The 23,439-nt window shown below is 39.5% G+C and overlaps 1 protein-coding gene across 1 annotated transcript in view; it reads left to right on the plus strand.

The window, feature by feature from the left end:
- The window catches only part of CAMK4 (calcium/calmodulin dependent protein kinase IV), a gene marked incomplete at its 5' end in the record, with an annotated part of 172,674 nt that overhangs the window by 70,916 nt on the left and 78,319 nt on the right, over window positions 1–23,439 (plus strand). The window contains one exon of the mRNA XM_082335592.1: window positions 4,720–4,798. Within this exon, the coding sequence (XP_082191718.1) occupies window positions 4,720–4,798 (79 nt within the window). The remainder of the gene's footprint in view (window positions 1–4,719; window positions 4,799–23,439) is intronic.

The raw sequence follows: 23,439 nt of genomic DNA on the forward strand, positions 1-23,439 counted from the left end.
GACTCCTTAGCACAGGCAGAGTGCTATCGTGCTGTCACTCAATCTCTGAAACAATGTCCTTCTAAAATAATTGTGAATTCAGTAACACCCAAGGATAATAATAATAAAAATAATCCAGAATACCCAACAAAGTGTATATTAGGGGTCAAAAAGTTTTACATGTACATTTTTAATATTTTTAAAACATTTTTCAAATTTGTGTGGAAAACAACACACATGCAGATATCAGTCATTGAATTTTAGTCTAATTTTACATATTAAGTAGTACTCTTAATACTTCAAATTTTTCATGCAGTCATTGAACTAATGGGTGAGTGAGTTTATCGTGTCACTGAAGTATTTGTACTGCAGGAAAACTACTTCTGTGTTAATACTGAATTGTGTGTGTAGCAGCCATGATACATTCCATGCACAGGACGTCACGAGGTTTCTCACGAGTTGTCATTGTCCTCATTGTTGGCGGCATCACATGGAAGTGTGTTTTTATTGTCCATTATGACCAAATAGTTAAGATGTATACATTCTCTTTAGGTTTTTTGTGAGTTCAAAACTGGATATAGAAACATATTTGTGTAATAAGGCATATAGCATACATAGTAAAGTGGTTTGGGGTTTTTATTTGTTCTTTAGCATGTTCACAGTTATACATGGGCTTTTAAAAGTAAATCTTTAACAGAATTGTTAAGCAGCTTTCCAGACAGAAACGTCAGTAAAAGAGAATGACAATGTTTTCAACAATGTAGGAATTCTAATTTTTACTATTCTCTAACTTGGCCAACTATATATTCCAAGAATGGCTTTTTTCATACTGTTCCAGCCAACTACAAATAATGTATGTTTTCAGTTCAGGCAGCCTGTTCTAGGCAGAGAGGCAGAAAAGCAACAGCTCAATTCTCCTTTAAGCCTAATTTTCTTTAAAAGCAAGCAAGTGCACACTTACATACACAAATATGTATAATAAAATATTTCATATAAATATAAGTGTATTTATATATGCAAAGATAGATATATATGTGTGTATGTATGTATTTACCAACCACAAAGAGAGAAGAGCTGGCAGGATCAATTCTAAATATGCCAACATAATATAGCGAGTAATCTTGTGGTTGGACTCATGTGGAGTATGGGAGACTTAATTTCTGGTTTCTACGCTGAATTGGGAATGGGTTGCTTGTCAGTCACACACTGCAATGTACTTCTGTAAGTGATTATTAGCTTCTTGGGCGTAGGGTCCTTTCACTTTCTTCTGTTGAAATTGTTCATGCTGTAGGATTAAATATTCCATAGTGTTGGTATCTGCCGTTTATCAAATAAGTGCCTTAACCATTGCGTATAGGTGATCTCTTTCTATAGCACCATTAATACTTATCATTCAGATGAAGTGGAGCACCACCTGCAGAGAATGTGACGTTGAGAGGCTCGCAGTCTGTCTATCTGGCCATAAATTTCATGCCTGTAGAAAGTGGCATGTTGCCACAAGGATTTTTGGTTTCTACATATTTATGTTTTCTGACCAAATGCATCAATGAAATGTTTAATTGATACAAATTCCAGACCAGGTTCTGAGAGCCCAGTTGATGGCAGTCAAGATTTGATCTTGAAAAACTTAAGATAAGGGCAAGAGGTTACAATTAGCAGCTCTCTGAGCTTTTCAGTTGCACATGAGATTTTTGCAGCTGAAGTTTCACACTGCGCTTTGGTGATGAAAGCTTGAATCGCTCCAATTATATTGGTGACTTTCCAAGTCATACAGGCTCAGGAAAGCTGTATGTGCTGATTCAGCAGAAGGCTCGCTGAGCTTCAGCAGGAAACCAAAATAAGCAAAGCAAAATGACCTTATTTGCACAAGCGAGTTCTGTTTGCACATTTACATTAAGACCCATAGGCTGCTCCCCCCCATTTGTTTGTTTGTTGTTGTTGTTGTTGTTGTTGTTTGTTGTTTGTTTTTTTTTTTTTTTTTTTTTTTATGGGAAAAAGCAAAGAGATGCTGTTATTGCCAGAGAGTCAGGTCTGTATTAGTAATTGTTGTCTGCTAAGCTTTCCACCAGGCATGGTGTAAGCAGGTTGCCATCCTGTTCCTGAGTCCCAGTGCTGGTTTCTGGCATGGAAGAGGAAGGCAGTGTCAGTTGTTAGCTCAGTGATCTCTTTCCTAGATGGTGGGAACATGTCTGTCAGGGCTGGGCATAGGCACATAAACCAAAAGAGAACTCTCTGAAAGCATTCCCAAGTCTTGTGATATCTTGACATCATTTTTTCCTCAAATTAGGACTCCAGGGACATGCTGCCAGAAATCTTTACAATAGGGAATAATTTCTAAACTAGCCCCTCCGTGTGTTTTGAATGGTGACTAACAAACCTGACGGCAAACTGCTCATCTGGGCATGCCTTCATAAATTCCTGTCTCTCCAGGCTGTCATATGCCTCTTTTGGGGATAATGCTGCCTCTCTTCCAGCTTTGGGTGCAGTCAAATGAACTGTTAAAGGTGGTACCATACTACCCCTGCTGGTGTAGCTGTCTATTTCATCACTAAGCCAGTTCCATTAAATCATCAGAGGTGTTCTAGTGGCTAGGTTTTTATTCATGCAGAAGACTTTGCAGAACCAGGTTAAAAACAGGCAAAGCAAGCACTGACAGTAGCATTATGGAGAGACGGTGACAGCCGTCCATCACTGCAGCAGCAGCGAACACCTGGAGATGTGCACAGGAATGGTAATCTATTTATTTGGATCATCAGCTGCACAGCTTACCTAATTGTGCCCTCAACCAAATAAAATCACTGCTAGAAGGTTTGCTGGCTGTTTACTAAGAGCATATGTAGACTAATGAATTTAATGTGTATATTGCACTCTGAATATGTGAAGCAGGGTACAAGAATGATTTGCAGTTTCTGCAGTGACTTCCCCATTACAGTGTTGTAGTAAAATACTGGAGATATAAACCTTATCACAGCAAGTCCTTAGAATTTTAGCTTTTAACATTTTGGTTGTACTTAAAAGATAGGGGTTTTTAATGTGGTGTATTTTTTTTCTTCTTGCTAAGTAGAGCCTTTTGAGACTTGGCCAAGGAGAGGAGATCTAATTAAATTCATGTAATGATTCTGGGAGTCACTGAGGCTTGCAGTACTCCCACACATTTATCAATACACTGTCATGAGAGACAAATCATTTTAGCATTTGAGATGAAGTGAAGATTACTTTATGTGTGTTTGATGCACACAAGCCCTCAGATGATTGAGCTGCATAACCCTTGCTGTAGGTGACCTTTCCTGATGAAGAGGTCTCTCTGAAATAAATCTTCTCAATCAAATGCCAGTTCTTGTGCTCACTCATGTACTCATAAAAATATGGACATGCCTATTCATAGCATTATCTGGCACCTGTGCCTGTGCTGAGGAGGGAGAAGTGCAGAGCATGCATGGCAGTTTTGTACAGCGGTGCTCCCAGAATAATAAAACCTGTGTCACAGCTTTATTCACATAGTCAAACATGGCTATGCCATTCCACTGTTCAAAAGAAAACTCCTTGTGTCATTCTCTAGCTTGTGATCATCTCCTATCAATATACTGAGATGGGTTTCTTCTGGTTCAGAGAGATCTGCAGTGCAATTTGATGTGTGGTATATATGAAATCCTTTCACTGCAGAGTGGCTGTATGCAGTTCTGCAATGTATATTATTCAGGAAGTTATGAATGATAACGGCAGTCCCCTCTAGCTTAAAAATCTGCAGCTATTCGGAAGTGCTGAGTCTTAGAGTGGGTGACAAGTCTCCTGAGGACAGGAAGCTTCCAAAAATGCCTTAAATCCAGCACTGACATGTAGCCCTTTAGTGCATCCATTTTGACGGTGGCTGACACTGGATTGCTCAGCGGCATCTAAAGGTAAATGTGGTAGAACATAAAGGTGTCTGAATTGTTTGTAACCATTAGGGTTTTGCCAGAGGTTTTTCCTCTCTTTAGCTAATTCATAGAGTACAGGTCCCTTCCTTGATGGTAACAAGTAGAGCACAGCAAGTAACCTCAACAGCTGAGCCTGCCTCTGGAGACTGTCTAGCCCAGCCTCCCACTCAGAGAAGTGCCTTCCAACCAGCAGAGCCATAATTTTATGCTATTAGCACATTCAAGTGAGTATGCCTTGAAGGCAACCACAAGATGTAAGCCCAGTTCAGTTTTGCTATGAACAAGCCCCACCAGTTTCCACTGAATTAACCAAAAGTGCTGGTCGCTCCATCTGGTGCCGAATTTGGCTGTTTGGGCAACTGGGCAGGGAGCAGCACAATAATTGTCTCTTCTCTTCTTTTCTGTCTCACTCTCCATTACCACCATCAACAGTTAGTAAAAAACCCCAGTGCAATTAATTGTTCCAAATGGGTTGCCTTAACAAAGACAAGATATATTGTCACAGGTTTGGCACCAGATTACATTCCTTGCTACCCTGAGAAAAACTCCAGGATGTGTCAGGAGCCAGAAAAGGTCTGACCAAGAGGCATCTTGAGCTCTTGCAAGTTCTGTTGGCTGAATAACTGCTGAAGTTCACTGGTTCAACAGAGAGAAGTTTTTACACTGTTTTTTTTGGTTGCATCTGTGGGGAAAAATGAGGTATTTTTGCCCAAACTGGGAGGAGTAGAAAATGTAGTTTCAGCTAGGCAACTCTGTTTATTGACATATTCGAAGAGGTGTATGTACAACTATTCTTCCTTTTTTTTTTTTTTTTTTAATTTAGTGGGGCTACATCCATTGTCTACAGATGCAGGCAGAAAGGGACCCAGAAACCTTACGCCGTCAAAATGTTGAAGAAGACAGTAAGTCGTTTTGTTTTGTTTTGCTTTGCTTTGGGCTATGTTTGGGGTTTTCTCTGTTTTTTTTCGGTGCAGTTTCTTTGTGCTGGGGAAATGGGCTAGATTAAGGACCCAGCTAATCTTGTATTTTCTGTGCCCGAGCTTCTTCTGCTCTTCATCATTAAAACAGCTTTTAGAGGTAATAGTACTCTGTTGGGAATGTCTTATCCCCACAAATCTTGCTTGTACCTTCATCTGGTGTTGTCTGTGTAGACTTAGATTTGGGCAAAACTTTTTAGACAAAAATGTCTTTCACTATGGAAAAGAAGCAGGTTCTGAATCATTTAAATGTTCTGTGATTTCGTTTTGCTTTAATACATTGTTTTGCTCAAAAAATATCATTACATGATTTATCTTTTTCAGAAAGTGATTAAAATACCAATTCAAACTCAAGTAAAATTAAATATTTCATGGAGGTTTTTTCCCCCTATAAAATTGCAAGAGAACCAGTTGAGACATTGCTTATTTTTAGAGCTCCATATATGTCACAGTTCTACCACAGCCATTTTTGTGTGTGTTACAAAATAGATGGTGGAAAGCGTGAAGAGAGACTAGAGAGGAAAGGCTAGTAATGGATTGAGAGACTTCAAGCAGAAAGAGAGCGTGGGGTAGAGCAGTTCATGTTCCTAAGAGGGGAAGAGAAATTTTAGAGAAAGCAAGCAAGCTGTGAGGCATAGACATGATTTTTATTCATGAGTGGTTTTGATTCAGTTTATTCCAGTGTTAAATCACACATTATTCCATAGACTTCAGGAATGTTCATATGTAGCAACATAATGATGGGTGGGTAGGCGTAAACATGTTCAAATGCTGAATTAACTGGTGGTCTCTGTGGAAGACATAATGAGTGGGTTCCACATGAGTAAAACGTTGGCATTAATTTGTCATCTTTGAAAGTAAGCCAAAGTTTAAACTGGCACAGAAATTCAGTTGTGTGTGCTGCTTTTGAATTTGCATTTGGTGCATTGGAGGAAGCAGAGCATGTGAGGAGCATGCACTGCTGCAGCCTACGCTCTGTCTTTGCTATGGAAATGCAAAGAACTTAATTTTTAAGTTTTTATCAGTTCTTTATGCCAATGATTCCCATAACGTTTTAGGAGTACACTTTCTTATAATAATCACTCTGAAATACACTAGTAAGAATGATATTACTTAAAAATATTTCTTTGCCTTCTTTTTTTTTGGCCTTTGTGGACATTAATTCATGTTCACGATGGCCACATTAATACTAGATCCATCTATTTGTGTCAGAAACTGTTCAATTTAGACTTTGGGGGGACTTATTCTAGCACAGGTCTTTTTTCAAAAGTGTAGGAAAAATGGCAAGCAAGAAGAATATAAGAATATGGTTATGTAAGTTGTTTGCACAGCAGTGATGGTTTGGCTTAATGCAGCCTTGATTGTATTAGCAGTGAGGTTAAGCAGTTCATACAACCAAGTTGTTCCCAGTGTAATTGATATGCTTTGGGATGTTTTGTTATGAGAACAAGATTCTATTACACAACTGACCTTATTTGTATAATTGAGAACACGGGAGGCGATACTGTAAGGATGTGTCACTGCTTGTGTCTGTGTGCCATGAGCTACTGTAGCTCCATTCCAATTGGAGATGTAATTATTATCACAGAGACAGAACTAACTGTGTGCTACCGTGCTCCCACAGCAGGAGGCCTGATCTTTGCTCAGATTATCTCAGTGTAAAAATAACCAAGTGTGGGCCAAATCATATACCAAAATGTTGATCGGCGTAAGTTTCCTGTTGGCTTTTTTTAAACAGTTAGAAAAAACAGATGGCAGTTCAATACTGGAGGAAAAGTGATAGGAGAAAAAGAGCCTGTGACTTTGCTTTTGATGCAGAGTCCCATTTCTTCAGTTCCCTTTCTTAAATGCATATAAGGGAGCTCTGAAGAGCACAGGAAATTAGAAGACAAAGGAAGATGGTGAAAGACCAAATATTCTGATTTTTCTGTTCAATCTGACTGACTTTAAACACTACACTGAACAAGACTAACTCACTGGCGAAGTGTCTGTAAAAATAGGGTGGGGGTCAGGGAGAGGGTGGTCCAGTTTGTTCTGGAAGTGGTAGCAAGTGATGCATAATTAGGAGTCTGGTGGCTGACTGACAGCTCCAGATTTGTAAACGCTGATCACCACAGTACTGTAATTTGAAGTAAAGCATTAGAAATTATTACTTTTGTCCCATGGGAACAGCTCAGACAAGAAACAAATGATCCTTTTGGATTGAAGTAGTGTGCTAGGAACAGACTGCAAGAAACATAAAATGCCCATCAGTGTTCTTTAAATTTAAATAATAAGATTAATTTTTCATTTTGCCTGACTAATGCATTCTCATTTAAGAGCAAATAAAATTTTCGGCAAGACATATCAGCCAATTCTGAGAATACACACTTGTGGAGAGATGTGAGTTCTTAGGAGATTCTGTAATTAGTGTTTCTTCACCATCTAGCTTAATAAAATAATATTCTTAGATTATTTGCTCAGTTCTATTTGTTTGGGGTTTTTTTCTGATTGCTAGTTAAGCCAACAAAGAGAAACAGGAGCAAATGTGTTTATACAGACGTTCTTTTGTCAATAAAATAAAATAATATTTTGGAAATATTTTGTTTCAATTTAAAGTTTTAGGTGTTCTTAACCATTAATTAAAATTTAGTACAGTTCCAAAAGGAGGAGAAAAATGCTTTTCTGCTGGTTCAAAACTACTGAAACAGAATGTTTCAGTTCCCTGTTTTGTCTTGGTTTTGTCAAATTCAGCCCAAGTTTAGGAGTCATTTTGAATCCTTTAAGTTACGCTTTTGGTGAATAAAATTTAGTTCAAAGAACACTTCTGATTCTTACTGCTGAAGTATCTGGCTGTCAAAGTTAGGAAATTGAGAAGCAAATTAGGACCATAACTCACAGGGCAGCTAAAAGACAACTGTTAGAAGGGCTAAAGAGGTCCAAAGAAAAATTGAGGCAGATATTAGTGGGGAAAAAACTCTTAGATAATGTATAAGAAATCAGCTTTTGAATTGTTCTTAACAGATACAAAAAGAAATATGTTTATAAAATGACATCTATGGGACAGGTGAATAAGCAGGCTAAATTATTGCCTTTGATTTTCTCAGTTCCTGAGCGTAATTGAAATGTAGGATTGTATTATATGCTCATTATTTGATTTTTGCTATGTTTAGCAGATCTCTTAAATTCCACGCAGGTAATAAATAGGTTAATTTAGGTTAAAAAGTTTGAATCATGTAATTTCTTTGTGGAAAAATCCATTTCATGAAGCAAGAAAGAAGGAAAAGCAGATCATATAGCACTTCTGAAAAACTCATTAAATGAGCAAAGTACAGTGATGAACTTTTACACTTGCAATTGCAAATATGAGGCTGGTTTACTTTTCACTATGCAATTTACCTCTGCTTGATGACTCAGTGCTTAAAAAAAAAAATGAAGTATCTTTGGGATACACTTTACAAATATGATTGTTACTACTCTAAGCCGAGACACAAAAATTATGTGAGATTTACAACCAGTCATTCTGCAACAGTTGTTGTTGCAAACAACATATAGCATGTGGATCATACAGGAAGGACACAGGATTCTTGAAGGAAGCAAACATATTTATGTGCTATTTATGAAATGAAACCTCTCATCTGCAGACCTTTGCCTCCTTTTGGCGTGCTTAGAGAAATCTAGGCAGCATAGGAACCAGGGCCGTCCTGGAAATTGCTTCATAGTCTGGGCAGATGAATGCCTTCCAAGACATTAGATCCACCTCTGCCTTAAATTACCTACCTGCGTCTGGACAAGTTGCTTTAAAAATAGTGAACAGAACAGATGGCCTCTGTTCCGTGGTTTCTAAATTAAGACACCAAGTGCCTGCCTACATTATAGGTCTACCAAGTGCTAACAACTGTAACTGAAGTAATTTGGGAGCTGCCATTGCAATAAAGCAACACACTCTGCGGAAAGGAGAATGGGATGCTGAGCTGGGTTGTCTGGAGCGTCGGTCTTGGTGTATTCCCAATTTAGCCTGTGCCATTGGCCATGGTATTTCTTTTGGTTTCAACTTTCTCATCCATAAAACTGAGATAATACTTATTTGTCTTGCTTCTTATCAGTGCTTTGAAGGATAGCCTCATTAATATTCCTAGGTTCTAATTGATAGGTACTGTCCCCTAAGAAAGATTAAGTATTATGAAATATTAGGCCGTCTGTGTCTCAGTCAATGGGGCACACAAGTACAGAATTTTTGAGAATTCTCATTTTGATTTCATTTTTTTTTTTCATGTGTGGGCATCCTTCCTCACAGGGTTTGTGATGTGTAACTAATACTTCCGCAGTACTTTAATTAAAATCAGTATTCATGAGCAGCATTCTTCTTGCAGACTGGTTGATGTTCAAAATCAGACAAACGTTCAGGCACACAAACTTTTTCTCAGATCACAAACAGAGCAACAGTGTTCAAGCAACACATATGCTGGAAATAGTTGTGCTGGGATATATATATGCACACACGTATATACACATATATACAAACATATATATACACACTATAACATATACATCTATGTATTATAAACTATATATATTCCCAGCTATACAGGGTGTATAGTTGGCTGGGTTTTTCATTTTGTGTTGCAGTGAATTGGTGGTATTAAGTGGTAATCAAGAGTCTTGTGCAAATGTTTGGTCTGTTTTCTTGGAGGAGTGTTGCATTTGGTTGAGTCTTACCAATTTATTGCGAAGGCACGTGCCACGCGGGGAGTGAGGACTGTGTATCACACTTGGAGATAGTCAGAATTAGTAAATGAGTCTTTTATTGACTTTTGGAGAAAAAGAGGTATGTTTGTAGCTATAAAATGAAAATTTCCATTTGCTGCTCTGTGGCCTTACAGGATTTACAATTTACGTGCCTCCTGCCTCCGTATGCCTGTTTCTCTGTCGACTTTGTAATGAGACTTTTATATATATATATATAATCTCTCTCTCTCTCTCTCCCCTGTGATATATATATATATATATATCTCCTGTGGTGCAGTAATTGTCAGTACTCTTACTGAACTGACATCTGAGAGTGATGAAGTTTAGCAGACATATGTGGTCCACAGAGAAAGTGAGAGCCTGACATAATACTCTAATTTGTCTGACGTGCTATGACAGTATTCTTTTTTCTCCAGATTACAAATGTTTGGAATATATTTACATATGTATGTATATTTAAGGTCAATTTTTTCCTCACAAAGCTGGTATTAATTATCACATTGTATTAAGGTGTAATAGCCTAATTTTTTTCAACTTTTTCAAAAAGGAAAAAGAATAGTGTCATATGTAAGTCTACATGAAAACAGTCCACTACACATCAGTACTTAACATTAAAAAGATGTATTTTTGTCACCTAGATTACACATTCTCTTCTCTTATTCATTCACACACACACACATACACACACCGCACATGTCATTGCTGGGTAATTATTGGGAAATGGTAATTTCTTAATTACCACTCCATCTGCAGGGCTAGCTATTATATATGTAGATTACTTTATTTTTTCTGGTTTGCTCATTTTTAGTCATCCATGTCATCATCTCATTCATGTGCAGTTCACACTGTTATGTTTCTTCTGAAAGATGAAAAAAATATTTCAGTCAAAATTATTTTGAATAAAGAAAGGCAATAAGGCTTTGAGATCTCTGCTGCTTATATCTAGTTTTCCTTCCTATATACAGGGAATCTGGCTTCCACATTCTGACTCACTACTTTCCAAAAGAAAGAGCTATTAAATAAATGTTAAGTCCATCAAATGCATAGTGTCTAGAGAAGAACAAGAAAGTTCATTTTACATAAATGCCTTACAAAAGAAGAGAGAACTGAATGATTTTTTTTTTCCTGCAGTGAGATACTGATAGGTTTTTGCTTTAAAAAATCAGACAGCAGTTAGTGAAAGTGGAAATTTTACTGAAAAATAGCTTTGTAATATGCTGGTTTAGTCCTTGGAAAGCAAAAAGTGTTTTTTGTCTGTATTGACAGGACATCCTTCAGGAAACGAAAAAATCCCATTCTGCAATTGCAAAAAGCCTGTCCTACATACATAAAGTTATTTAACATGTCATCTGCATTACAATGTATTGTATTATATCACATTGTAGTGCAGGTGATGTGTAAAAATCACTTAACATAGAACAATATTTTTCACCTGTCACCATTTAGATTGAACTGCTGTGCTCTTTCTGAGTAACTAATACCTTGGGTTAAGATTTTAAGAACAGAGTATGTATTATACCTCTTTTTTTCTTACTCTATTTAATTTATAGGTAATTAGCTAACACTCATTTCTGGTGTTCACAGCTTATTTTTCAGAAATACAAAGATCAGCTAATAAGAAGAGGAAAATATAAAGCTTAACTCATTGTTAAGCAGTTCAAGGAAGCTCAACTTACTGTATACATTACATTGTTAAAAAAGTAGTTCTGAGAAATTAAATAATAATCCTTAGATGATTAATTCAGTAAAAAAAAAAAAAAAAAAAAGAAACAAGTGACACACGTTTAGCTTTCAATAACTTAACAGGAACTTTTGTGAAATGATCTGAGCTACACATTTTCCTCCACCAACCCATCCATGCACATTTTGCTCCCTTCCTGCCTGCAGTGATTTGTCTTCTCCATGGCTTTAAGAAAGCCTAGAGGAGCTTTGTGAGTCTAAGGTGCACATAAATGTAGAGAGGCAAGACAGTGAATAGGAATGAAATGTGTTGCTGTGTGAGGATATGTTTAATGCCTAAAGCAAAGACACAACCGTGCAAAAGGGCTGAGCAGAGATGCAGAAGTAAATATTAGGCTATCCTGAGATTAGAGTCCTCCTCTTTAGAAACCCTTCATTATTTACAGCCTGTTAAAGAAATCTGGCAATGTGCCTTTGACGGAGCTGTACTGCAGGGAAGGCAGGGCTTCTGCATAGATAGATGGTCTGTGAGGTTTGTGCTGGGGATCTCTGAAAGTCTTCTCCCTCTGCATTTCAGGAAACTGTTGTTTTCAAGAACCGTATGCTGCGATCCTATCATCACTGTTGCGACAGTTATTCGATTTGTGGGAGAGAGATTGAGCTTGTTCTATGCTGTCAAGCAAAGAATTAAGGGAAAACTGGCTGCATGCACAAAATATAAAGAAAAGGGGGGCAAAAGATGAGAAACCACAGTGTTTTCTCCAACGCTGGCAGTTCAACTGTTGGAATAAAACAGAAACAGTGTACAACTTAAAACATAGCATCCTGGGTTTATTCCTCTGGCCTGAAGCAGAGTTCTCTGTAGCCCCTCAGAGAGGCAAATTTAACTGAGGTCTGTAAGAGAGAGGATTTGTTTTACCGTGTAATCAGCATGTACTCACTTGACAAACTGGTTACACTGGTATATTTCAAGATAAAATATATCCTCTTCGGCTGAGGTGGTCTCATTTTGTCTTACGTCCTTTAAGAGAAAGACTAACCACACATAGGAAGGAATGGAAAAGCAAAGGTAGAAATTAACACAGCAGCTGTGTAAGCGGCACAACCTGTGGGTTCCAGTTACTGAAGCTTCTTTGAGAAATCTTGAAGCCAGCATCACTGTCTGATCTCTTTGAGATATGTCACCTTGTCAGAGAATCTCTTAAGACAGGAACTAAGGTTCAGTACAATTTTATAAGATGAATATTGTGATGGTTGACAGCTGCAGGACTAGTGTGTATGGGTGAGGATCATACCAATTTTTTGCCAAACTAAACTTGCTCTCTGCTTGAATCACTTAAGAAGTGCTTCCTTAAGGAAAAACAAACAAAGAGAAAAAACAAACAAACAAACAAAAAAACCCCAAAATAAACGCAAAAAAACCCAAACACAAAAACCTCAATAAATAAAAAATAACTAATGTTTTCCTGCAAATGTAAAAAAAAACCTGCCCCACTTTCTTTGTTATTCTTCCCCCTTAGTTTTAAGCAGCCTTCAAATACTACTGTTTGATTCCAACAAGCTATTCCATTATACTTTACATATATTAAATAAGCAGATGTTTGAAACTCCAACTGGGCATGTTTTCAGTAGATATAGTTGAAACCAGCTGGCAGCATTTCCATTAGTAATAAGAAATAGCATAAATAAGGTGGTTTGTTTTGTATTTCAGTCCTGTGGTATTCAAGTCACTTTCATTTACAGTTTTTCTGAGAGAATTCTGATTTCAAATTTATTTTAGAATTGCAAAGATTACATGATGTGCTAGCTTCTGTGGACCTCTAAGTAATACTGTCAGGAATATCAGCCTGCAGAAATTTAGATTTTGTCTGCAAGATACATAACACTCATATAGGTTTTAGCTCTATACACTGATGAAAGAACAGTGCTACAAGAAGAAATAGGATGATAATAATTGTAGGTTTCTGTACTGAATGGCAAACATAGTAGGTATAGGATTTGAATGTAAAAATATGAGAAAATACAAAGTCAAAAGAACTCTGTGACATGGCTTTCAAGAATTTGTGGGAAAAGTCCTAATTCCTGCAGATGAGAGCCCCTCATTTCTACAAATGAGAAGCCAAAAATCTGTTAATCAGAACCCCAGGAAAATTATGCATTTCACCATTATAACAAATTTCAGTTATTCTTTTTGGGGCATTACTGTGTTACAACTGCAACACCACAGTAAGAAAATAGATTAGCATTCCCATGTCTTATGGATGAGGAGCAGATGAGGTACTGAGGCTAGGAGCTAGATCTGTGAGGTATTTGTATCCAGGGAATTAGTATCACAGTTCAGAACACATCAATAACTACCTCCTGCATGCTTTACTTCACAGGTAAAATCTGCTTTCTCTTCTCCAGGCTAAAGAGACCTAGGTTTCTCAGCCTTTCCTCATAGGAGGTACACTCCAGTCTCTTTACCATCTTTATGGCCCTTCATTGGACTCTCTCCAGTATGTCCTTGTCTCTCTTGTAGTAGGGAGCCCAGAAATGCATGCAGTAGACCACGTGTGGCCTCACCAGTGCTGAGTAGAGGGGAAGGATCACCTCCCCTGACCTGCCGACAACACTTCTCCCACTGCAGCCCAGGATACCATTGGCCGCCTTTGCCGCAAGAATACATTGCTGGCTCATGTTCAACTTGGTGTCCACTGGAATGCCCAGGTCCTTTTCTGCCAAGCTGCTTTCCAGCTGGGCGACACCCAGCATGTACTGGTGCCTGGGGTTGTTCCTTCCCAGGTGCAGGACTTTGCACTTCCCCTTGTTGAACTGCATGAGGTTCCTGTCAGCCCATTTCTCCAGCCTTCTGGATGACAGCACGACCCTCTGGTGTATCAGCCCCTCCTCCCATGTTGGTGTCATGAGCAAACTTGCTGAGGGTACACTCTGCCCCATCATCCAGATCATTAATGAAGCTGTTAAACAGGATCAGACCCAGTACTGACCCCTGGGGTACACCACTAGTTACTGACCTCCAACTAGAATTCATGCCACTGATCACTACCCTCTGGGCATGGCTGTTCAGCCAGTTTTCAACCCACCTTACTATCTGCTTATTTAGCCCACACTTCAACAGTTTGTCTACGGGCATCTTATGGGAGACATTGTCAAAGGCCTTATTGAAGTCCAGCTAGACAATGTCCACTGCTCTCCCCTCATCTATGAAGTTAGTCATTTCATTATAGAAGTTTCTCAAGTTGGTGAAGCATGACTTGCCAGTGATCAATACTCCTGATGACTGACTTGTTCTTTGTGTGCCTGGAAATGGTTTCCAGGATTAGCTTCTCCATCACCTTCCCAGGGTTTGAGGTGAGGCTGACCAGCCTGTAGTTCTCTGGGTACTCCTTCTTGCCCTTCTTGAAGACATGAGTGACATTTGCTTTCCTCCAGTCTTTGGGCACTTCTCCCAGTCATCATGATTGATCAAAGATTATTGAGAGTAGCCCCTCAATGACATCTGCCAGCTCCCTCAGCACTCATGGGTGCATCCTATCAGGGCCTATGGACTTATGTATGTTCAATTTGCGTAAGTCTTCCCTGACCTGATCCTCTTCCACCAAGGGTATGTCTTCCTTGCTCCAGCCTTTCCCCTGGCCTCTGAGGCCTGAGATACCTGAAGCCTGTTCTTGCTATTAAAGACTGATGGGAAGAAGGCATTCAGTATCGCAGCCTTTTCCACCTCAGTCCTGTGTCACCAGGTCCCCTGCCTCATTCAGCAGCAGACCCTAGCCTTTCTTTTGTCACCTGTCTACTTACAGAAGCCCTTATTGTTGCCTTTGACATCCTTTGCCAGATTGAATTCCATTTGGGCTTTGGCTTTTCTTATTTCATCACTGGATGCTCAGACAATGTTTCTGTTATCCTTCCAGGATACTCATCCTTGCTTCCACCCTCTGTATGCTTCCTTTTTGTGTTTGAGTTTGGCCAGGAGCCCCTTGTTCATCCATGCAGGCCTCCTGGCATTTTTGCCTGACTTCCTACTCGTTGCTATGGTCTGCTCTTGCGATTGGAGGATGTGATCCTTGAATATTAACCAGCTTTCTCAGACCCCCTCTTCCTTCTAGGACTTTATTCCATGGGATTTTTCTAAGGAGATCTTTGAAGAGGCCAAAGTCTGCTCTCCTGAAGTCCAGGGTTGTGATCTTTCTTTTCACTGTCCTCCCTGCCTTCAGGATCCTGAACTCCACCATCTCATGGTCACTGCAGCCAAAGCCGCCTTTGATCTTCACATTCCCAGTTAACCCCTCCTTGTTGGTGAGTGTGAGGTCCAGGAGAGCATCTCTCCTCACTGACTCCTCTGTCACTTCAAAGAGGAAGTTATTATCAATCCACTCCAGGTACCTCCCGGATTGCTTGTATCCTGCTGTGTTGTCCTTCCAGCAGATATCAGAGGGGATGAAGTTTTCCATAAGGACCAGGGCCTGCAAATGTGAGGCTGCTCCTATATGTCTGTAGAGGGCCTCATCCACTTGTTCTTCCTGGTCACGAGGCCTATAGCAGACACACACTATAATGTCACCTTTTAACTTGTGTGTTATGTCACCTAAGAACTTGTGTGTTACAAGCCAGATCTTCTTCCTCCCACGTAGTGGATATGTGAAACGTATTCAAAGAGAGACAGTTTTATTACCGCTGAGCTTCATACAGAGCTTGTTCATCCCAAAGTTTATGAAGGTATCGTCAGAGTATTGCAATTTTAATAAGGACCTCAAAAAACTTAGGTTGAGGGTCCCAGATAGTTTATCACTGAGTAGCTAGACCTCACCAAAAGCTGAAGCAGCCACAGATTTTACCTGAAGTAACATAAGAACCTACAGCATCTTGAGGGGTTGCTAGTTTTTTTTAAGTAACAAAACTGCACCCCAAATCACACTTTATGCATCAGAGGTGGTTTTTAGGCCTGATTCTATGTGATTTGCCAAATCTACATGTGAATTCAGTGGCCATAAAGTGAGACATAGGCGAGTCTCCTGAAATTCAAATATTCACCTGTTCTGGTTCAAGTTCACATAGCTTACAGTTGCCTCCTTTCAGCACCTCCTGCATTTACTCCTAGATTGTATGAAGCATCAGGAAATACAGGATCAACTATGGCAGGCACCCAGTGGCTCTTGTGTGCAGAATTCACAGGTTGGGGTGATCTGTTGAAGAGGGAAGTCACTGTATGTTCCTGCTGCTCTCAGCCTGCTCAGTCACTTTTCCTTTTTTTCCAGCACAGCTCACAGATCCTGACAGAGGAGGCAAGTTAATGTGCTGTCATTAATGTAGTTGAGACATGCTGTCCTGATTTCGGCTGAGATAGAGTTAATTTTCTTCCTGGTAGCTGGCATAGTGCTGTGTTTTGGATTTATTATGAGAATAATGTTGATAACACACTGATGTTTTAGTTGTTGCTAAGTAGTGCTCACACCAGTCAAGGACTTCTCAGCTTCCCGTGCTCTGCCGGGTGCACAAGAAGCTGGGAGGGAGCACAGCCAGGACAGCTGACCCAGACTGGCCAAAGGGCTATGCCATACCATGTGACGTCATGCTCGGTATATAAACTGCAGCAGCGATCGCTGCTTGGGGACCGGCTGGGTGTCAGTCGGTGGGTGGTGAGCAGTTGCATCACTTGTTTTTCCTGGGTTCTGTTTCTCTCTCTCTCTCTTGTTTTCCTTTTCTTCTTCATCATCATCATCATCACCATTATTATTATTATTATTATCATCATCATCATCATCATCATATTTCTGTTCTTATCTCAAGCCACGAGTGTTCTTACTTTTGCTCTTCTAATTCTCTCCCCCATCCCACCGCGGCGGGGGAGGGTGAGCGAGCAGCTGTGTGGTGCTTGGTTGCCAGCTGGGGCTAAACCATCACAATGCTCCATAGGGACTGGACAGATGTAGGGACAACAACAGTTCTGTAAATTCTAATGTTACTTGTTGACACATAGCGCTAACAGGAAACTCAGCTCACAGTTTCTAATCTATGAAGTGACCTCTCTAAATTAGTTACAAGGCCTTGCTTTCACATGTCTGCCTACCTCTCTTAACCATCTTACCATCTCTATGTGCGTCTTTGTGTCCTCTTCCAACCATATCAAGTATTTTTCATTTTCAGTCGCTGGAAAGTTTCTTCAAGGGATTCCTTCCCTGCTTTCCTTTGAGGATCCTCTGGTTTTCTGTGTTATTCAGATTTTAAAGTATATAACCTGTAAATTTTAAGCAGTTATGGGGCATGGGGTCATTTATATGGTTCCTGTAAGTGTAGAGCTACAGGTTCTATATACTATCAAGCAACACTGAAGTGACTTCAGGACCCCTCATCAGTGTTTGGGGCTGACCTACCAGAAGAATTGTCTAGCATCAGAAGACTACAAGTCTCCTATGCCAGATATCTAAAACTGGTTACATCACTTAGAATAAAAGCTGGATTAATAAATTTTCACTGAGAAGAGAGGAAATTTTTGGATTTGTAACTGTATAGGTGAAAAGCAAGAATGGGCAAGAAAATGGCAAGTACATTTTTCTAAATAATCCTATAAATGTGACTATTTTGAACTAAAAAAAAAAGTACTTACCTTTTGATTTACACATTGTTCTTGCATCTTAAAAGTGTCCTCCCCCACCCAGCTTTGGGAACAGTAGCAATGGCAGTAACACACTATAAATAGTGAATAGCTGAAATGAGCAGTTCATGAATACCTAATAGCCTGAAATTTGTTTGCATAAGCCGTTCAACAATTATCAAACATATTTGCAGAAATCTGTGTATAAATGAGTCAGGAACAGAAATAACAACCAAATTAGTCAGATAGTTAGACCACAGCATATAATAAGGCCTGTTCTAATGAACGTATAACTTGTTTTGAACTCAGACATAAAATGCATTATTGCGAATGACCAGTCTTGTGCAAGCTACAAGTGCCTCTGGACCCATGCTTCACCCATCGGTGATGCCACCAAGTTAATGTGGGTGAGCAATAGAACCCATTCACAAAGGCTTGTGTGTCTTTGGGGAATATTACCTGCATCTGGTCAGCTTTACCATTGAAATGGTATATGACAAGATGCAGGGCCTGTTAATCAAATATGTCAGCATGTGATTTACTGTGCTGAAGTCTATACAATCCCACAAATCATCTCTATCTATTTGATAGTTTGCCTGCAAATGTGCTGTGCTTTTTGAGAAACAGAAGTGTTGCTTCTTTGATGGAACAATATACGTTTAACAGATTAACAGTATTATCATATGCAGATAGTGTATTTCTCTTCATTTTTTAAAAGCATATGCTTGTACAAACCCAGCTAATCTGTATTTGCAGCCAGCAGGTTTGCATGTACAAGCAGACTTTCAGGCACCTAGCAAGACAAATGCAAGCACATTGATGTAACTTGCAGTAGTTCCATGCAAGTGTGTTCAGTCTGAAGAATATGCATCAATTGAAGGATTATAGCCCCAAATTGGAAGTGTGGACATGTGCACAGAAAATAGTTGCTCTAATAATGAATAGCCTATTTTCTTTGCATTAATAATACAAGTTTACTTATGGAAGCTCAAAACAAAAATTCACAGTAACCTACAGAGTGAAAACTCCCTGCTGAGTTTATGGAAGATACTGCAGGGCTGTGCAATTACCGCTGTGCTTTATTGTATTGTTTGATGTGTTCTTCGGGGACCTCATGTTCAGCTTGAATGGAGATAGAGCCAGAATAGTCTGCCAAGCTTAAAATACAAAAAAGATTATTTTGAATCTTTTTTTTTTTTTTTAAAAAAAAAAGATAATATTAGTCCATGAGGAGTACAAATGTTGCTCCCATACAAAAAGAGAGCTGCTGACCTTGCTGAGAAGGTGAAGCAATGTCCCATCAAGAACAGCCCCTAAAACACAGGAGGAATTCTTTACTTGAGAAACTCTTATTTTCATTCAAAAAAAAAGGTCATGCAAAGAATCAAATCATCTGAGGCAGGTGTTAAATAAATGCCCTAGCTGGAACAAAGAAGTATCCTTTCATTCAGAAGGATCAACTGTTTTATAATTCTGCCTTTACCCACTGTCCACTGCCATGCTGGTTACCAAATTACACCAGAGTAACTCCGAGAGAAAGACTGGGTCACATATAAAGCATCTATTTTCATTTGTTCCGGGATTTTTCTGTCATACCACTTTTTGTATCCCCCAAGATTTTTTATCACTTATGGTAAAGACTGACATCCATATCTTCCATTGATACATAGGCCAGTTCAGATGCATGATTTCAGTGGTACTACCCAGCTTTATACAGATGAAAAAGCACATTCAGGAGTCTTCTTTAGAGAGTTTTATTCTTGAAGTCTTGACAGAAAGACTTTCTGAGAAGATATTCAACATACGAGCTGGGCAGAAACTGGAATTCCTGTTACTCAGGACATTATGAAATTAAAAAACAAAAACCTAAAACTGTATAGAAAATATGTACCTTGAATCTTCTTCTTGTGAAGATTAATTTAAATTCAAGCTTTAAATTCAAGCTTTTTTCTTTTTTTCTTGAAACCTTTCAAGAGAACCTGGGTAACCCAGCAGCCCTGTGTGTACTTGTGACAACTGGGAACAGACCTTTTAGACTACCAGTGAACCGGCAGCTCTGCTGGTGGGTAGTCTGTGTCTGTATAGGTTTTAATATTTCAGCTTAACTGTGGGAAGACAAAATATTGTCAAAGTTATAAATGGTAATTAACAATTGACTCCATAAAATACAGAAAGGGTTAGGCTGCAGAGCAGTTAATTTAGCTGGGACGAACATAAAAATTGTTTCTTGGAAGCACTTTTAATAGAGTGTGGTGGCAAGCCAATAATGATTTGTAGCATGCTCCCTGTAAGTACATAGAAATACATGCTCAGAGCCTGACCTGCTGGTTCGATAAAGCATTCATTGCTCAAATTAGAGGTGTTCATGTGAGTCAATAAGTGGGATATTAAATAAGGAGCTGTGCGGAGCTGGGGTGAACAGCCTCCCTGAGGTGGGCAGTACTGCGAAGCTCCTTGAGAGCCATTTGCATTGGCTGCTTCACACCACTTGCCTGAGCACAGCGTTTGTGACCCAACCTGCATGGTGGTCACACCTGGTCAGGTGTGCCCCTCCATGTCCACAACAGCCTAGGGAAGGAAGGCAGCAAAGACTGGACTTGCAGAATGAGGAACGTGCTCTACTTCTTGCTCTCTACTAAGTTTGAGGGGTCTGTACATCTGTTGGCCACCTGTTTTCAGGATGGTGTACCATATTGCAAGGCAGCAGCTGGATTAATCTGTTTACAGTGACAGTTCATTTTATCGTTTCATTTAATTCAGATAGAAGCAACACTTTTACATCTCAGGGGTTTGTAGCATCACTCCACCTCACCATCTCAGGGCATGGAAACATGGAAGGATCTCAGCTTTCATTAAGGATTTTTCCAGCCCTTGTCAAAATAGTCTGAAATTTATAAATCAGAAATCAACTGATTATAGACCTGGCGCTACTTCATTGCATGACCAGTGTCAAACTTGAAAGACACAGCGTTTGTAGACACGTATCTATAAAACAGATAAATACCTAATTCTAGAGAAGTGAAATAACTGGAGAGACAGAATACCAGGAATAATCCAGGAACAATTACCTTTTTTATGTAAATGCTTTAATATAAATTAAGGGGGTGGATAATTTAATTCACCCACACTTGCAAATGCTGTCCTAACTTCCTGGGCCTTGGTTGCATGAAATACTCTGTTAATGCTGTTTATCCTATGTCTGTCTGTCTGTAAAGAGGACATATGATTGCAGTTTTGAGCACACAGAGAATGCTACCATTTGTCTAGTGATCTCAAGTAACACCACAAAGCCATGTATCTGGCTGCGGTACAGACAGACGCTTCAGTTCAGTGCACTGGGTTCTTGGACTGCCTCTTGCTCCCAGGTTCAGGTTGCTGGATTTTTGCTGCTGCAGGTACTTTATCTAGTTAGATTAAAGCCAGCATGCAGATGCTTACCTGTACTACAGTCACAGCTCCTGGTTTGCTTACTAAAGCATACCGTGGAGCACTGCAAGCCACAGCACAAGGCAGGACTGTATCACACCTACAAGCAGTTCTTGCAGGTTTCATAGAATCATGGGATCATTTAGGTTGGAAAAGACCTTTAAGATCAAGTCTCACCATTAACCTAGCACTGCCAAGTCCACCATTAAACCATGTCCCTAAGTGCCACATCTACATGTCTTTTAAATACCTCCAGGGATGCAGACTCAACCACTTCCCCGGGCAGCCTGTTCCAGTGCTTGATGACCCTTTTGGTGAAGAAATTTTTCCTAATATCCAATCTAAACATCCCCTGGTGCAACTTGAAGCCACTTCCTCTTGTCCTATCACTTGTTACTGGGGAGAAGAGACCAACCCCCACCTCGCTACAACCTGTTTCAGGTAGCTGTAGAGAGCAATAAGGTTTCCCCTGAGCCTCCTTTTCTCCACACTAAACAACCCCAGCTCCCTCAGCTGCTCCTCGTATGACTTGTTCTCTAGACCCTTCACCAGCTTCATTGCCCTTCTTTGGACACGCTCCAGCACCTCAATGCTCTGAAGGCCCAAAACTGAACATAGTATTTGAGGTGCAGCCTCACCAGTGCCGACTGCAAGGGGATGATCACTTCCCTCGTCCTGCTGGCCACACTGTTTCTGATGCAAGCCAGGATGCTATTGGCCCTCTTGGCCACCTGAGCACACTACCAGCTCATATTCATCCGGCTGTCAACGAACACACCAAGGTCCTTCTCCTCCAGACAGCTTTCCATCCGCTCTTCCCCAAGCTTGTAGCATTGCATGGGTTTGTTGTGACCCAAGTGCAGGTTTGCTGTGGTTTAGTGCTTCCTGTGGATGTGTCCACAGGTAAGACTTGGAAGTATATAGATGTGGATTTTAATAATACAGGCCATCTAGCATCTTTGATTTTTTTTGTCTATGGGCAGTGAAATCTTCATGCCTAGGGTCAGTGGTGAAGAACTGATAAATAACCATTTCAGGATTACCTGGCAAATGACTTCTCAAATTGACACAGATGTACCACAGCAGAATGCTGCTTCATATGCCTATCACAGCAAATGCCTCTTAATTGCTTGCCATTTCAAGTTTGCAAACAGAAAATACAGCTCAGTAAAATCACACCAGTGTTAAAACCACCGAACTAGTCATTTGCATGACCTGGTGCAGAATTAGTCTAAGTTTTTCACACAGAGAAGAGTAATCTTTTAAGCAGAAATCAAATTATACTAATGAAATGTTTGACCAAAAGCATACTCTAGCCCATTTAGCATGGACTAAAAGCAAAGAATAAAGGAAGCTTGTGGAAGGATAATTGCCAAACTACTGGAACCAGGAAACATCTGACAGTTAATACTTGATTGTTTTTTCTCTTCACAAACAGATTGCTTCTGCTGACCTTATTATTCTTGACTGTGATATACTCACAAAGGTCTCACTAACGCTGCTTGAGTAATGTTAATTTAAGAAAAGCTCAGATAAATTGTTATATATTGTACTGCATATTTAAATTGCATCCAAAGCGGAGGAGATAAAAATAAACAGTTTTGCAGCCTCATTTTTGTCAGTTATTACATCTACACAAATCAGACCACTGTATTTGATCTGGCCAAACGTACTTAATTTACCCAAATATTTGTGGTAATAGGATATTTTGGTTAAATTATCTGAGTTTTAAAATTTGTTACTCTAGCAACATACACTATAGAGTGAAATGTCTGACTGTCATCCTATCAAATTACTTCTGTCAGGAATATAAGTACTTGAATTGCTGATACTCCTGCCCAAACTAAAAATAGGCCAAGTTTGGCCCTGATATAAGTAGGTACATTTTGTTGCAAGGCGCTTAAACAAGATAAGTGTTGATATAGCTATATACTTAGTGTAGGAGAAGGTAAGAAAATAAAATTGATAAAACAGTCTGTCTGTAATAAAATGCCGTGACTACATATACTGCTGCTTTTACTCTGGAAAGATTCATACCATATATACATGCACGTTTCTGTTGTAAAATCTATCCCAATAGCCATTTTCCAGGATGCTTATAAATGTGCAATACCCCTAACTGTTTCTCTGTGGTGTA

This window comes from Platalea leucorodia (assembly GCF_965183815.1).
Source record: "Platalea leucorodia genome assembly, chromosome: Z".
NCBI lineage: Eukaryota > Metazoa > Chordata > Aves > Pelecaniformes > Threskiornithidae > Platalea > Platalea leucorodia.